At 37.6% G+C, this 17458-nt stretch overlaps 1 protein-coding gene across 1 annotated transcript in view; it reads right to left on the reverse strand.

The window, feature by feature from the left end:
• Positions 1–8948: 8948 nt before the first annotated feature.
• Positions 8949–17458, reverse strand: part of LOC121658989 (vesicular inhibitory amino acid transporter-like) — a 29101-nt gene continuing 20591 nt past the window's right edge. Inside the window, exon 3 of the mRNA XM_042016656.1 lies at positions 8949–14777. Within this exon, the coding sequence (XP_041872590.1) occupies positions 13589–14777 (1189 nt within the window). The 3' untranslated portion in view covers positions 8949–13588. The remainder of the gene's footprint in view (positions 14778–17458) is intronic.

Raw genomic sequence — 17458 nt, forward strand, 5'->3', positions numbered from 1 at the left:
TGATTTGGACAGAAAACCAGTAAAAGAAATGCTGAAAAAGGTAAGAAGATATCCTGCAAAAAACCAAAGCATGTCCAAGCAAGCGAAAGGGAAGAAAACCTGAAGAGTGGCAAATTAAACATAATGATACAAATCACAGGCCAACAATGAATGTCTTAGGGAATACTTGCCAAACACCTAAAACTAAAAGCAAACTCTTCCTCAAAGCCCTGCGGCGTGGGCTGCCTCCCTTGGAGTCATTAAGGTCAATTGACATATCAATGAGAGGAGGAGTTACAGCAGAAAATCCAAAGGGATTCTTGCACGTTTCCTCAGCGAGGAAGATCTAAGAAATTCACACTCCAGAAGTCACCTTTACTAGGACGAGTCTGAGAATCTCTTTTAAACTGGTCTGTGGAGGAGGTTGTAAAACAAATTGCGGTGGTTTAACCCCAGCTGGCAAGTCAGCACTACACTTTCCTCCGGGGAGCAAACTGCCAGGAGATCTAAAGGAAACTGAGGATGAAATACAGCTGAACTAATGCATTCCTGAAAACTACCTCTATATGGAAGGTATGGAAGATGGCGACTCTGACAATAATTTTTTGCAATCCTTTCAGTTAGGGATTCTGAGATTGCAGACCAGTTATTCTCAAAGCAGTACTAAGTAACTTTGCTGAGGACACTGAACTGTGAGGAGCTGTCGACTCCCTCGAAGGCAGAAAGACCTTGCAGAGAAACTTTGACAAATTAGCGAGATGGGCATCATCAACCATTTGAAGTTTGGCAAGCGCAAGTGCTGGATTCTGCACCTGGGATGGGGTAACCCTGCTTGTGTGTGTGGACTGGGGAATGAGGGGCTGGAGAACAGCCCCATGGAAAGGGACCTGGGGGTCCTGGTCAATAGAAAGTTGAACCTGAGTCAGCAGTGCCCTGGCAGCCAGGAGGGCCCAGTGTGTCCTGAGGAACATCAGGCACAGCATCACCAGCCGGGCAAGGGAGGGGATTGTCCCACTCTGCTCTGCACTGAGCAAGCTTCAGCTCGACCCCTGTGTGCAGTTTTGGGAGCCACAATAAAAAGACATTAATAGAGAGAGAGTCCAAAGGAGGACCACGAGGATGGTGAAAGGTCTGGAAGGGAAGTCACACTGAGGTAATTTGGTCTGTTCAGCCTGGAGGAGAGGAGACCGACGGGAGACTCCATTGTGGTCTTCAACATCCTTATGAGGGGAAGCTGACGGGCAGGCACATCTTCTCTCTGGTGCCCAGTGACAGGATGGGAGGAAACAGCATGAAGCTGAGTAGGGGGAGGTTTAGGTTGGATAGCAGGAAAAGGTTCTTCACCCAGAGGGTGGCTGGTCACTGGAAAAGACTCCCCAGGGAAGTGGTGACAGCACCAAATCTGTCAGAGTTCAGGAAGCATTTGGACAATGCCCTCGGGAACATGGCGTGACTCTTGGAGTGTCCTGTGCAGGGCCAGGAGTTGGATTCAATGATCCTGATGTCCCTCTCAACTCAGCATATTTTATGAGTCTGTCATTCTATGGTTTTGATTTCTGTGAAGTAACACAAAAAATGGAAAAAATAATCCTAATTTAATGCAGGGTCACAAACTCTGTACTTCTGCTGCAGCTCAACAAAAAGAAAGGTCTTGGATATGCAACACATACTTCTGTGAAAATGTCAGTTTTATATTCACTAAAAGTCAAAGAAGCAAGTACAAAATAAAACAATTTTTAGGTATTACACTTCTTCTTCAACATATGATCCCTTTTGTGAAACGCATGCCAAAAGTTTTTTAGTTTTTTTCATTTGCTCTGATAAACATATTGCCTCCATTTCCAAGCTGCTTGCTTTGGTATGTCCTTGAGCCACCACAGCAGGAGCAATGCTACCAATAAAAGAGCAGGAAATGATTACTACACAAATAGAGAACAAAACAGCATGTCAGGTTATGTACACTTTTAAAATACCATGTTCAGTTTCTGGTGTTCCCTCCTATCTCTCATGCCCAGAAGGGACAGGGCAGAGCTGAAAAAAAGTTCAAGGAAGGACAATAGCAGCGACCAGAGTCTAAATAGCTTCCATAAGAGGAGCAACTGAATTGTTTAGGAATGTTCAGCTGGGAGAGACAACTTAATTTTGTACAGCCAGCATGGCCTGGACAAGACAGTCAATAATATTTTTTTTTCTACAAAAGCAAGTGAAGGTTCAAATGATATTTTTGAGACGTAGGTTGAAAATTAACTAAATTAGTTATACTGCGGAATCTTTCCCACAGGATATTTTGATATTAAAATTGTACAGCTGTTCAGAAAGCTAATTAACAGAAGAAAAATTCACCAGATAATACACGAATACAGATAATATCTCTCCTTCAGGAATTTGCTGAACCACTCAACACTGGAGATTGAAAAAGTATTGTGGAGAAGTGTTGACATATTCTGGCTTTGTTTGTACACCATTACCCAGACACCTGTATTTGGTCACTGACAGAGAGGTGTTACACTTCTGGATGGACTTTTGATCTTACACAGTGAGCTATAGTTGCAGTCCCTCATTTGCATGGGAATGTCTCATACAAGATTATAAGGGTATAGGGTTACAAGGTTAATTTCTGAAGTCTCTTGTGCCTGGTTATGTGTGCAGACTCTCAGTCAGAATCTACCTTCTGTTTGTCTTAGGCATAAATGTGGCTAGGTTTTAGGTATGAAGGGAGTGGCATAGCTACTGCTAATATTTGGTCTCCCAAGAATGCAAACTACTTCATCAGATCCTGAGAAAATGAAAGGAAAAAAGTTGGTCTGAACTAATAAATTACTGATTTTTAGTAATTTCACACAACGATGTTGCTCCAAGGAAGTTGTGTGTGAAATTCTGTATAATTTGGATAGTGCAAAAATAAAATATTCCAAAATATCCTAAAGGAATCTTTTGAGTGAGGATGAAAAATAAAAAGAAGTAAAAAATTTTAAAGCTTTCCTGTAGTTGCTTCATTTTTCAACATACAGCAAAATTATGTATCCTTTAATGCTTAGTAACTGTAAACATTACACAGTTATGAATTCCAACAGAAAACTGATTTATTATTGCAACTCTGTTGCCAAATTAGAATTTTTAGTTGGAAAGAGGGTCTCATGTCTTCAGTGTGGCCATTTTCCACAGTTTCTGATGAAGGCAGCAAGAGTAAAGTACTCCTTTACAGTTTGCACTTTGCCAGTGAGTGTTTGACTTTCATGAAAACCCTTGCTTTTTAAGGTTAGAAATGAATACAAGCTATTACCTCCTGCTGTTTGCTCAAGACCTTAGAGGAATTAACTAAATGCTTTCTTGGTTTGTAGAATCAACATTCAAACAAACAAAAAGCCTAACATGAATGGGAACTTTGTTAGCAGCCTCAAATTGCTATTAATCAAATCGTTGGAGTCTGATCTCACTTTTTTTCCTTTGGAGACAGTCGATTTTTTAAAAAAACCCATTGCATTGACCAGTAGTTAGGGACCTATACATGCAATTTAAAATCATGACATTTTAGGCAGAATGAATAGAATATCTGGGCAGGAAACAGAAAGACAAGCTTGCTTTCTCCAGTCTTGGGCCAATCACTTACTTCTTTTTTTATCTTATCTTTTTGCCAGCTTTGTGTTTATGCCAGCAGATGTATCTTGCCAGCAATGTAACTCCTTCTCCACACTTCAAAATTTCCTCATAACTATCAAAATGCAGTGGCTCTAAATAAATATAATAATCAATATCAGTTGGCTGGACCTCACTGGTTCAGAGAGATTTTACCTAACTGTGAGACACTAGCCAGTTCTATGACTTTGTTAGCCATTGTAACATCAAAACTGGGAAGTTCGGAATCTTTCACTGTAGTTTAGGCACAACTGGTGGCAGTAAATACCATTGTAGTAATGGGGAGAAAATTTTCCTTTCCACTTGTTGCATATTGTGTTCTCTGAGTCTCAAAGGTAATAAGCAGGTAGCCTTTGTTTCTGAGACTGAACTAGGTCCTTCCAGGCAGTTGGGAGATTTTCTGGATTCAATCAATTTTCTGAACAGTTTCCTCCGTTGAATTAATTTTTTTCTCTGTACCACAGCTCACATACAACAGACTTAAGGAGGCCAACAATAGCAACATCATCTCCCTTTTGCTGGGGAAAAAAAAAGCACCTTTGTGAAGCAAGGGGTAAAGCTAGCAAAGAGAAATTGAGTTTACATTTATTTTTCTGCCAACTAATATCTGTGTAACCTAACAGGGCTTAATTTCACAGTGATGGTAGTTTGACTCATTTCAAGTCAACTGGATTTTCAAGTTTCTTATAAAGATGAATAATTCTATGGAATTCTATTAGCTCTGGCAACAGGATAATAGAGAACATCCTGCTACTGACCAAAGTGTATGAGCCCTCACTTGCCAATCTAACAGTTGTTCTCTGTTGGTATGATTGGATTATTTCATTGGATTATTTCCCAGATGGGCATTAATGTGTTTGTAGGGCACATTCAGTTAAAGGGTCGATGTTTATTAAAGCTGCAGATATTGCATTTGCTTCGAACATGTAATTAAAACAGCAGATTGCTCTCTGTTTTGCCTTTCCTGCAGTAGGCTACATCATAAAACAGCTCTGGATGATTTTGTCAACTGTTTTTGTCAAGAGCTTTAAAGGAGAATATAATATAGGCTTCTTATATGAAATGAAATGCAATAGTATTTTTCCATAAAGCTAAGGTTTTCAAAGATTAGGATTTCTACTGTAGTCAAGGAAACTCCATATTTTCTCAAAGACCTCTGTCTTGGTTTATGGATTTGTTGTACCTATCTCCCTCCAGAGCTCTCTACTTCTGCTATTTAATTTGGGGGAAGAAATCTTCAGTGAAATAAATATAACTTAGGTCTGTAATTCCTAAATAGATGATGCTGTACATAGACTTTCTTGCATAAAAGCAAGATTCTGACCATATTGTGATTCAATCATACTTTTAAATGTGATCAATATTAGTAATTCTCATTTACAACTGCCTCTCCCTGCAATATCAATGGTATTTGTTTTCAGGAAGATATAAAATTATTTTTTCTTAACCTATTCTGTCTTATCCAATTTTATTCTGTGCTTTATCTTATGTATTCTAAGATTGTTTCAGTCCAATGGTAAATTAAATTGTGGTTCTTATATATAATATATTATGTGTTAGAAATTAATGATTGATATAAAGCAATCTTTTATCAGTAGTTTTAATAACATTAAGCAGTAAAATACAGTGCTCCAATACACTATCATACAAAGTAAGCATTCAAGAGCTTTGCTTTCTTTATTCTATCTTTAGAAGAAAGTCTCAGAACCACATTCCCAGGTTCAGTCCAGAAGAAATTGCAGAGCTGAAAAACGGAGTCAGAAAGACCTCTTGGTTTTCAAAGTAACCTTTTGACCATATGTCATTAAGAGGCTGGATCTCTTCTAAGACCTCTTCCAATTACACTGGCTTAGCACTATTCCAGGAGCTTATCATGTCCAATCACCCTAAAAAAATCCTAATCAGGCCTTAGGCTAAAATGCTGCATTGACAGAAAAGATGAACAGCAAGTAAGGTGTTGCATTTGCTTCAGCTAAGGGTCTTGTCAAATAAACACATTTCCAGTTTCTGGAGTTAGAATAGAATCGTCATTGAAAATCAAGGTCAGCTTTTTGTTCCTAGGGATGTAAACAGGTTAGGCCAGCAAGTAAGTCTTAGATTGTAGCCTTGAGGCATAATTGAGGTGTTGGATCTTTAAGTTAAGCCTGGATGGAAAACAATCAGGGATAATGCTTTGCATTAGACATTTATTTAAGAAGTGTCCTTCAGAGCTGCTCATATTGTCCATCCTAGGAGTATAAGACTTCTTTAGGACTTCTGATCCAGCCCTTCACACTTTGAGATCTGTGGGCTTAATGACTCTCAAAGCCACTGCAATTTGTATCCTCTTGTCCTGTTTGATGATGCTCCAGGGCTCTGAAAACAGCTGTGCTGTACTCCAGACCCAATTGATACACTACGCTCTGACCTGGAACTCTCTGTACGGCTGTATTATGGCAAGATTAATAATAAGACCTCCACGATGTTGATCTTTAAATTTTTATTTGGTTGGGTAACTGATTTTGAGAGCACAATACTTAACTGATTTGAATTGGTGTTTTAGGGCCTGATGGTCTCACATGTTTCACGCACAGAGTCACTGTGACATGTAAACTATCAAGCTCAGATTGGGTTTACCCACAGTAAGCAAAGCAGATATATTTTATTTGGTAGTACCTTGTTTCGCATGACTTCCATTTCCAGAGTATTATGGTTGGGCCCACAACAGCAAGGCGTGTGACTGATACAATTAGAAAGACTATGGGAGAATTTTTTTTTTTAATGCAAATGATCACCTGTATTAGCCAGCCCATGAGTTTAGATACCTGTTTGTGGATTATCATGTAAAAGCAGCACATTGAACCAGCACCAATGATCTAGGAGAGAAGGCTGCCTGCTTATGTTTCCCTTGCCCTGGCTGCTATACCAGGCCAAAAGCAACCTGTGGAGGTTTAGGGAAGTGGTTTGTTTCCTGAAGGGTGCTGAAAATGCACAGAAGTGAGTTGCTTGTGATGTGCAAGTGAGAGAGGCAGGGACAAAGAGCACATCCACAAAAAGTGGAGAATGAGGGTCTATTCAAGAAGAACAGGGAACAGACTTCACACTGGGTCTTAACTGATGAGAAAGACTTTTTCTGGGGAGCAAGGGGAAACAGTGGCACAGTAAGTCTCTGACTGTGAGTCCTAAGGGACTGAGGGCAAGACGGAAGGAAGGGAAAATGTGTTTATAAATCTTTTGTTTCTGATCTATTTCACTATGTTCATTTGGAAGTCTTTTGGAAGTCAGTGGGCCCACTTTGATTTGGATTGTTTTACCTTAACCAACGTTTAAAATTTGACCCATTTCAGATTTCTATCAGACCATTTGTAATAAAACTTTCTCCTGAAGTGTAATTAGCAAGTCTGTACCAATGAGATTAGTGTTGTCTAATAAAACTGATAACTTAATGCCTATCCTACATTCCCATCTGATGTCTCAGCTGGCAAGACATTCCTCTCCCTAGACATCACTCCTAGGGTTAGTTAACAGCTGATTAAATCTCAGGAAAGCCCTGGTATCCTATGGATCAGGTGGCAGCCATGCTCCCTGCAAGAAGGTGTGGGAGCAGATATTTTCTGCCGATGGAGGGTTAGGCCTTTGCAACTGTGCAAGTTGTCGGCAGTAGTAGCACCAGAGATGCAAGCCACAGATGGCAACAGGGGGATGCAGCTGTCTGCAGGAGGCTTAGTATCCCTGAAGCAGCTGCACTAGGAATTTGGTAGCTGTAGCATGGCTTATGCTCTCCTTTAATCCTTCTGCCTTCACCCCATCTTTGCTCATTACATTATTATTGCAAATAATTATCATTGCTACAGTGCTAACAATATGGCCACCTGTTGACTTAGCTGTACATCCCATGCTGTCTGGGGTCCTGGCCTAAGGTAGGCTACACTCAGAATTCATTGCTAATTATTACTTTTCTTGCCTTTTTTATTTTGTTTTTGCTGTTTTCCACCTTGAGTAGGAACAATTTTATGGGTGTCAAGAGCCTTGTGTAGGAAAACAGCATTGTAGATGGTAACCCATGACAAAAGAACATTTTTTATTGAACACAGTTCCTTTTCAATCTATCACTGAAGCCAAAAGATCAGGGTAAAAGATAACCTTGATGAAATCCTCAAATTTTATCTATGATTTAAATTGTGTTCAATTTTGCACAGAGTGAAATTAAGATTAACCTTATACCTTTCAATTTAATTTCTACTGCACTCAATCTTTTCTTCCCATTCTTTGTTTCTCCAGTCACTTTCGAATTTGTTCCTTAAGGCCATTATTCCATCCTTTTTCCCATTTATTTATTTGATTAGCTACTAATAAATCCTTGATTTCTTATAATTCTTTGTGCCATCATTAGCACTTTAGCTTAGCATAGAAAGCATATAGCAAAACTTGTCTTAATGTAGGAGCAAAAACTTTGCTTTGAAGCATCCATGCAGAATTTGGATCAGAAGTCACGTTACATCCAAAGGCAGCCTTATCTCCTGCTGGTCTATTCCAAACTCTCTGGAGGGAACTGGATCTTGCTCCCACACATTGCTGATTTTGGGGGAACTGTCTAATTAGATCCTATTGTGAGCGTGAAGGACCTCACAAGGATATTTTATTTTATATGCTGGTACAATTTGCCATTTTACATGTTGAGTCACCCAAGGAGCAACAGGGGTAAGTACAATGCCATCTCAGTGTTAGCTTTTCCCAACTACCACCTCGGTGCAGTTTGCTACCAGGCGCATAAATCGATCTAAGCCATTTCCAGACAGAGAATTCTGCAGGGATATTAGCTTTGTTTCTGGCCCAAAGTGCAAAAGAGCCTCTACGGTGGTCATGTTGAAAAATCTTCTACCAATTTTAAGACCTTTTTCTGCATTGGCTTTGGGGCTGCTAGGCAATAACTGCTTAGAAGCAGTGCATATCTCTGAATCATTGCTGAAGTAGAGGTCAAGAAGAGGAATAGATAAAGACACACAGAGAAAGCAAATCTGTTTATAATACTATTTATTTAGCATGTTTTCAAATTCCTTTGGGTAACAGAAAACATAAAATATGGAGGTAGTTCCATGCAGATGAGGATGATTTTATTTTAAATGTTTTGAATTCATAAGAGATTTGGGGAAGTGAAACAAAGGAAAACTGTTCACACACAGAATATATTGACTTACATTAACTGGAATAGCTTGAATTACTGCTTGTGCAAAACTGTAGAAAATGTTTATAGATGATGTTAAATCATACATTAAATGAATTCTCCCACATTGCCATTCCCTTCTCTCCTTCAGAGCTTTTTAATTTCTGTAATGTTTCTTTTCCTTTTTACTTCTCAAACTTTTGCCAGTTTTCAGTTTTCCTCTTCCACATTTTTCCCTCATCTCCTCTTTTGCTTTTTGTGTTGCATTTATTCTGTCTTTAATTTGTCTCCCATGTGCTGCATCTCTCTATATATTATTATTTAGCTATTTAATTTTATATTTCTATCTTGAAAGAAAAAAAAAAACAAATGAGAAAGGCAGCTTTCAGTTAAATATTTATGCTGCGTAATGCGGTGCTTGCTGTGCTATATACCTTCATGTTATCCAGGCACAAACTGACAGAGGAGATAAAATGAAGGATGAATAAGAGAGAAAAAAAAGAAATGTTGACTGTCAGGATCACTACAAAGGCACGGTACAACAACAAGTATTAACCTAGAAATTCCTTGGGATTCCCTCTTGGGTTCATCTCTGCTCTGAGTATTCATCCCAAAACTGTAAAATGAAGATCTTGGAACTCCCACCCCTCCAAGAGACAGCTTGAAGACAAATATATTGGACATCTGAGGGGTGACCACATAAAGGTAATGACGCTGTGGAAAAATGAAGAAGTTAACTTTAGTGTGTCAACAGCTTGACAAATACTTATGCTGAGAACAAAAATATTTAGGTGGATTTTTAGACTATGTATTTTTACATACATTGTCAGCAACTAAAGAACACAATAAATTTTCCAATATTTTATATCCCATATGAACTCTTGGGACAACTAAATCTCAGAATACTATAGAAATATTTTTGAGATATATTTCTTTTTCTACTCCATTTTAGAAGATGAATATTTTCTAAGACCAATATATCATCCAGATAATTATAAATAATGCAGAAGAACTGGATAAATGATTTCTAGAAATCAGCTATCAGTTTTTAAAATGTGGTAGTTCTAAAAAGAAGCACTGAAAATTGTAACTTGAGTTAATGAAGCATTTGCAGGACATTTTATTTGTTCAATTTTTATACAATCACTTCTTCAGAGTTTACCATGACGTGCATTTTGTACATGTAGTTCAGAATTCAGAAAATAAAAATAAAGTGAGCAATCAAGGATGAAGAGTTAATGAAATAGTGTTAGCCTCAAGAATTTTTTCAACCGCTCTTCTGACATCTCTGTAACATTTTAGTAGCGTTGTCAGGAAAAAATATCAATCTCACTGCTGGAAAAAGAGAAGAGGTAGAGTAATGTCAAAAATAAACTACAGTGATGAAGTAAAGTGATGACCAATTTTGGTGTAAAAGTAAATTAAGTATTGTTAATGGACCACAGAGGCTAGAGCATTGTTCCACATAAGTAAATTATTGTTCTCCCACTGAGTCAGTAGAGCAAGGTTTTCGGTCTAATTTCAGATTTAAGCTTTGAAAAGCCTTAATAAATAAACACTTGAAATTCCTAAGATAACTTAGCTGAGCCTATATTTTAATTTTAGGGTAATCTGGTTGACTTAAATCTGCACGACTACTGTCAGAACTAGGAATGCAGTGTTTGGTGTTCCCTACAAAATGGGAGAAGCATTTTGGGCAATGCCTGTGATGCTGCTGAAAGGAAGCAGGTTCCTTTACTCATACTTCTACTGACAGAACAAATGAAGCAAGAGTGTTTGAAAATGCTTTATTTCAGCACAAAATTTGTTCTATACCATTTTCTTCATGTTCACTACTGTCAGTTGTTTGCTTTCAGAATTAATTTTGATAAAGCACCATCATATTACAATGAATAATCCAGGAGTGGCCAAAATAATATACTAATATTTAGTCAGCCTTTTAGTTCCCTAGTTTCAGTTATTCTAATGATTGGTAGTATAAATTTAGTGACAAAAATTCCAAGCAGTCATTACTTAGATAAATGCAGATCCTCTTGGTTCATAATTTATAGTAACGCCACCTTTCCAGATTCTCTAAACATATTCTATAGATGGTATTTTAATGTCTAATATAGAAAGTTGCAATTATTTTATGTGCCCTTTTAATAGAATTTTGCCATTGGGAAATGTTCAGAAATAAGTTTATATCTAAAAAGATGAAGTTGTGTGTTTTAGGAAATGAAATCCAGTGAGTTAGCCTTACATCACGAATATTTGTCTTCATCATGTGCTGAGAACCAGATTCAGGCTTGGTCTGTAGGGTGTGTATATGCATCTCTGCCTTTCCAAACTGGGAGGTTCACTTACTTGACCCCAGAAGGCAGTCTCTCATCAAGATGTCTGGGCATGGCTTTAAAGCAAAGCTCATACATATGCTGTGTCCCACAACAATGGCACACATCAAAATTGCTGAGTGTTGGCCACAAAAAGTCTTGAACTATGCTTTCTCTCTTAATCTAGTGGCTTTTGTAAGTGACTTCTTGAGGCCTTGCACTTGGATGACTTTCACTTTTGTGCATTTACAGTTGTATTGACTTGTTAATCATAGCCCTTGCTGTTCCCTGATGTTAACAGAAATTACATAAATGATTAAATAAGGACAATAATAGTACATATGTTATAAAACAGGAAGCATTTATCCTTGTAGGAAAGACCTTATATAAGAGGGAGCATGATTAAATGGGGAATGACCATCTTTGACTTGAAAGGACTGGGCACTGACTTCTTGAAAAGGCTAAGAGAAGAAAGTACAGCTAAAGCCAATTTTGAATCACAGTGATGAACTAGGGAATTCCTAAAATTGCCACAAAATAAATTGCTTATATTGGTTTTCAAGGTTTTCCCAACAGCAAATGCACTGAGGGAATCCCAAGATTTTCTGAAGAGTTAGAGACAAAGCACATTAAATAAAAGTAGGAGATTGGAAAAGAGATTTTTTTTTGAGAGTTCTTAAGCAAAGTATCTGAAAGACTTTTTACAAAACTCTTTGGACAACCTCCCTCTGTCCTTAGAGATGTATACAGGATAAACAGAACAAATACTGTTCCTGTGTGTTTGTTTATCTGTGAAGCTCCTCCACTCAGAAAGTAATGATATCCTTTGATTAATATCATCCAAGTAATAATATCTTTCTGACTGTGTCATAGCAGTAATAATAAGCTTTCAACCCTTTCAATGAACAATGTATTTTTGACATTTTACATAAAAATAAAAAGTCTCTTATTTGTTCCAGCACAAATTTTATCAAATATCTTTAAAATTGTTGAGGATTTGAGTGCAGAATTTGACCCATTGCACCAAATAAGTAATAAAATTCTAAGATACTAGCTATTTCCACAGTTTTCTTGATAATGTTGTAGTAATGCAATTTATTTTAATAAACGTTTCATCGCTATTCCACATGACAGGCGTACATTAGCAGACAAGAAAGGAACAGAGTGACATACAAGGCTTTCCAGAATTCCTCCCTTTAGTTTAGTTGCATGTTATTTATCATTCAGCAAATTAGCCTTGAGAGGCAACTGTTGCTCACGCAGGACAGAAGCATTAATGCTGAGACACTACATAGCAAAAATAGCTCAGTTAAGCAGATAGTGCTGGGCTCTTTGTCACCCAGTCTTATGCTGATGTACAAAGACTTTTCCATATGACACAGTACAAGGTTGTGTGAAATTGTTCATAATAAAAACACACACTTTCTTCTTTGAATTAATTACTTTAATTATGTTTTATAACAGAGATTTAGTATGATAAGATAATATGTATTCATTAGAGCACTCTGACACTTCTTGTCATAATGTTTTATCACTAATGTGAAATACATTGCAATGCTGATTTTTTATTAATCCAATATCTTTTAAAGCTAAAGATCTACCAAATTGTACCGGAAGTTAACTGTGTCTGTTTATTGAACTTGATTTACTTCATTGAGCTTTTAATAGAATCAGATAAAATACACAGATCTAAGAAATTTCCTGCCTAAGAGGGAAAGTGAACTGCATGTTAACTTTTTCATGCTACCAGCGAGACTTCTAGTCACTCAACCAATAGAGTAGCTGCATTGCAGAGACGTGAATCTTAGGAGGTAGACTTGCAGAAAAGCTGCAGTCACTGGCTATAGCTTATTTCGGAAAAAATTCTCTTTTCCGAGACTTTGAACTGTTAGAATGCGCCTTTGACTGTATTCCCATTTGAAGTTGTGATAAAAGCACACTTTCAAAGCTGTTTTAAACTGAGCTCTCTTTTTGCCTATTCATTTAAAAAACAAGTAGTAGAATTTGTCTTACATAAAAACCAAAATTCACTAATTTGTTCTGTTCACATGTTGAATTGCAGTTTGCCAATGAGGTGAAATAATATTTCATCCATTTTCAATAATAGACCTCTCCAAGTTACATCCTGTAAGCTAGCTTTGATAGCTTTGAGACTGAACAGTATCTAACCCTATGAACCTTCTGGCTAAATTGGTGGAATCCCTTGCAGTAGTAATTTCAGGATGTGCATGTCATGTATGGCTAAAACTATGTAGGATTACTTACAATTATTTTTATGCTAAACCATCTCCAACACCTTTCTTCTCAATGTTTTAAAGAGACCTGATTTTGTACTTTTTGGCTATGAATGTTATTTTCCAGATTGCTTAGAGCCACATAATTTTCTAGTTAAAGACTTGAATCTGCAAACATTTAAGCATATGCTTAATTCTACCTAGTGACAAAATCTCATATATACTGACTAACAGGGTGAAAGCATTTATAAGATTTGATCCTTATTTGTCATTCAGGAAATATTTTACACTCCTCCAAATACTTCAAGCAGCCCTTTTATTGAGCAAACTATGCCTGCAAGGCTACAAAGGAAGCCCAAAATAAAAACAGAAATATCTGCACATTTCTCTAAGAAGGACAGTTTTTTCCATTTAAGTTTTAAATGGAAGAGAGAAGGAAGAAGAAAAGTCATAGCAGCACCGGTTACACTGCCTGACAAACCCATCAACAGGGCAAAATGTGGTGTGAACATGGACATCAACAGAGTTAACAAGAGAAATGAGCCTCTTACAGCCAGAGCAAGTAGTGGAGATTTGTAATTGGAATGGTTACCTTTGGAAATACAAGAACACACAATTTCTGTGGCTGCAAAAAAGGGCAAAGGGTAAGAAAGAAAAGCCTTGGTTAAGAGACATAAATTCACTAGGGTTTCAAAAAATGATGGCAGGTTGTCAGTAATAACTTCCTTTGTCTTTTCACCCCAGGTCAAGAAAGCAGTCAGTGCAAAGGTTGTTTTCAAGATACAGGCAAAAAAGTGAGTCCAATTTAGCATACACCTAAATTCCCCTGGGTTTTTCATGTTACCTTCAAGTGTGGGAAGAAATATTTGTGAAGTGTAACTGAAGATGATCACCCCTACAGAGACCAAGAAGTCCTCAAACTCAAGGGAGAGTCTGAATTTTGCCCAGGACCACTGATGTATTTGTGTGAGACAGTAAGTTATCACTACAAGGATGATAACAAAATGAACCAAAGAGCAAAGCTGGCTGAGTTTGGAAACAATTTTGAGAGTTCTGATAAATACACAAGGCAAGAGAGTAACAAATGCAATTACAGACCAAGTTTTCTCAGTCACTGGTACATATGGAAAACTATGAGACAGCAAGTTCCCACTAACAACCAGATACAAAACACATGTCATGAGCAGTTCCACCACTTGGGTCACATTGACAACTATGCCACCTAGACTGGGAGACAACTTTTTGCAGCAGGCATTTGCAATATCTTCGTACGTGTCTCTCACTCGTATCAGTTGCCCATCTTCATTTTCTTCATACAAGCAAGCAATTAGAATTTTGCCTGTGTAACAGCATAATGCTGCAGCCAAGACAATGAGAAGTAGACCACTGTATCCACTGTGGAGGAGAGCATACGGCAATCCTAGGACAAATATTCCCTGAAGAGGAAAAAGAGAGAGAGATAGCACAAAATCCCTGAGGCAAAATGTTTACTAGAAGTTGCACCCCAAACCTGTCCTCCATTGAATGTTGCTTTCACCCAGCTGCACGGTGTAAGGACTGCTCCATTCTGCTAAGTAAATAACAACCATGAGAAATGTGTTTATTTATGATAAACGAAATTACCAGCAAAAGTAACTACTTCTATCAACACCCACATAATGATAAGCTGGGAAAATGAAAATGTGACTGAATGACAGAGTCAGCTTTCTAGTTAATATTTAACGCTGATGTGATTAGAAGCACATTTTAGAAGGTTCATAGTTAGTTATTCAGTCAACATGCATATTAATGAAACAGGTTCAGTATCAGTAAAATTAAGCATCTCTGGCATCATCTGTACACGTTTCACTCCAATTAAGAACAGCAGTGTAGATAGATTCAGTAATGACAATTCTGTTCAGTCTAAGGATTTTTAACAGACCTCTGGAGAGAAAATGGCATTAGAGTGCATCAGACTATGCTTGTGCTTCCTCCACAGCTTCTGCCTCATGTGGCCTTTGCTCTTGCTAAGTCCGCTGCTAAAAAGGTTGTTCTCACTGCTGAGATTCTACACTGTGCAAACTTCTTTAGGTGTTTAAAAATACATGCAAAACATATAAAAACTTTTTTTTTTCACTAAACAGTTTTTGAAAAGAACACAGTTTTACTTGTTTTATCTGATAAAAAAAGAAGGAATTTTACTTTTCACAGAACACTATGAGCACTTCTTTGTCTTTTTCCCTCTTTCTTCTCTCTATTAAGGGACAAATTACACTTTTATGTAGTTTCATTTTCATCAGCAGAAAACCAACACAGCCCTTGAAAATTAGTTATTAATAAAAACATCCAATTTAAGAAAGATGCTTCTATGACATTTCTCTTTTTATGTTACAAACCTGAAATTCGGACTTGCACATGAGTCACACTGGTCAGGCATTTTTATTCATGACAACTGAAGAAAGGTAAGGAGGAAACAAAACACATTCCTGCAGAAAAACAACTAGTTCTGCAGAAATTTTCACTTCAATATTTTTACTGCATCCCATCACATGATGAAATCTGAGTATTTTTGCTCATGCTTTTTATTCTGGCCTGACAGAAGGAGTTGACTTGGACCACACACACTTAGATTTTATTTCTAACCAAACCTGAGCAACCCTATCTGCTTTGCAAAACCTATGAACCCCCAACAGAAACAGGTCTCTCCACAGAAGGGGCAACCCACACTTCCCTCACTTCCTGAGTGGGTAGTGCTGTTGACTTTCAGGAGCCAAAACAGAAGAGGTGAGTTTAATGGTATAAATCTTAATCTTAGACTTTACCATGCACAATCATGACCATGAGGCCATGTGGGGGACCAGAGTTTCAGGCATACTTCTTCCTTAAGTGTTTTCCATGAACTTTCTCTGGTTTTATGATTATCAGACAGTTTCTGTGAAAGCAGTCTAAGAGCTCATCTCTGATAGAGGTCATCAAGAAGTCAGGTGCCTGTCTCAGCTTTGTAGGGCTTATACCTAGCATCCCACTTCCATGTGATTCAAGTACTCCCAAGCGTGATTCATAAAGAGGGCTCTGAAGAGAGGCATTTTTTAAAACACTAAATAATCATCAACATATAAAAAGTAGTCTTCTCCTCTTCCAGACACAAAATAGCAGTTCTTTTTGGGCAGCCTGTGGGATGACCATCAATCAGGAAAGAAAAAAGTCCTTAAATTAGAGGAGTGTTTTTTCTCTAAGCCAATGAGAAAAATAGAGTACCTATCATATGAAAGAGCAATGTTGTCTAATTCACCAGGCTTCACTCTAGAAGCAGGTATCTTCAGCTTTCAATTGGATTTGAGCCAAAAGAATTAAATACATGCACTAATATATTTCAGCTAGAAAGGTCTATGCCTTTATGTGTTGAAACAGAAGTAGCTCAGTTATTATTACGGAAATAATAATAAAGTCATTGGCCAGATATCTTTTTTGGTTGTTTTCCATGACTTCATTTACAGCATTGGTTTTGTATAAGTCGCAGATGCCGTTTCATTTAGGAGCTGGCACATTCAACTACACAGCTTGTGGTACTTAGTCACCCAAATCTCTCCTCTCAATGTCTCCATTCTAATTCTGGTCTCATGACCCAATTACCTTGCAGTGTAATTAGCATTTATTTTGTATATGAACTTCACATAAGTGTTCAAAATTCTACCATTTTTGCCATCAAGCAGTCTACTTTCTTAAAAAGATTAGATATCTGGCTGCAGCCAGGCTGCAGGTAGCACACATGTAACAGCTTTTGATATGATGCCATTTTTAATCATGGCTTTCACTGACTGGGAAGTTAGATAGCTGCCTAAAGAAGTGAATTTGATTTCCTTTCTATGAAAACAATCCTTGGAGAACATTTACATAACAGATTGAGTTTAAAAACACCACAAATAAACCAAGTCTATGAAAAAATCAAAAAGATAAAGCCACAGAGTTGTCTTCCATACTAACATAAGAACAATGATGTTTTCTCAGTTCCTTGCAGTTTGTACCAAGCTTATCTCATTTGTTCCATACTCACAGTATTATTTTGCTGCCTAATCTGCAACGGGAGTTCAAACTGTATCTGTTGACCCAAAGGGTCACTGTATAATTAACCTGCAGGTAAGTGTCAGCATAGGCCTTACCCACACAATGGCTTC

This window comes from Corvus kubaryi, unplaced genomic scaffold (genome assembly GCF_017639235.1).
Source record: "Corvus kubaryi isolate FWS band 111438036 unplaced genomic scaffold, C.kubaryi_AGA036_p1.0 split3-73, whole genome shotgun sequence".
In the NCBI taxonomy this organism is placed as follows: Eukaryota; Metazoa; Chordata; class Aves; order Passeriformes; family Corvidae; genus Corvus; species Corvus kubaryi.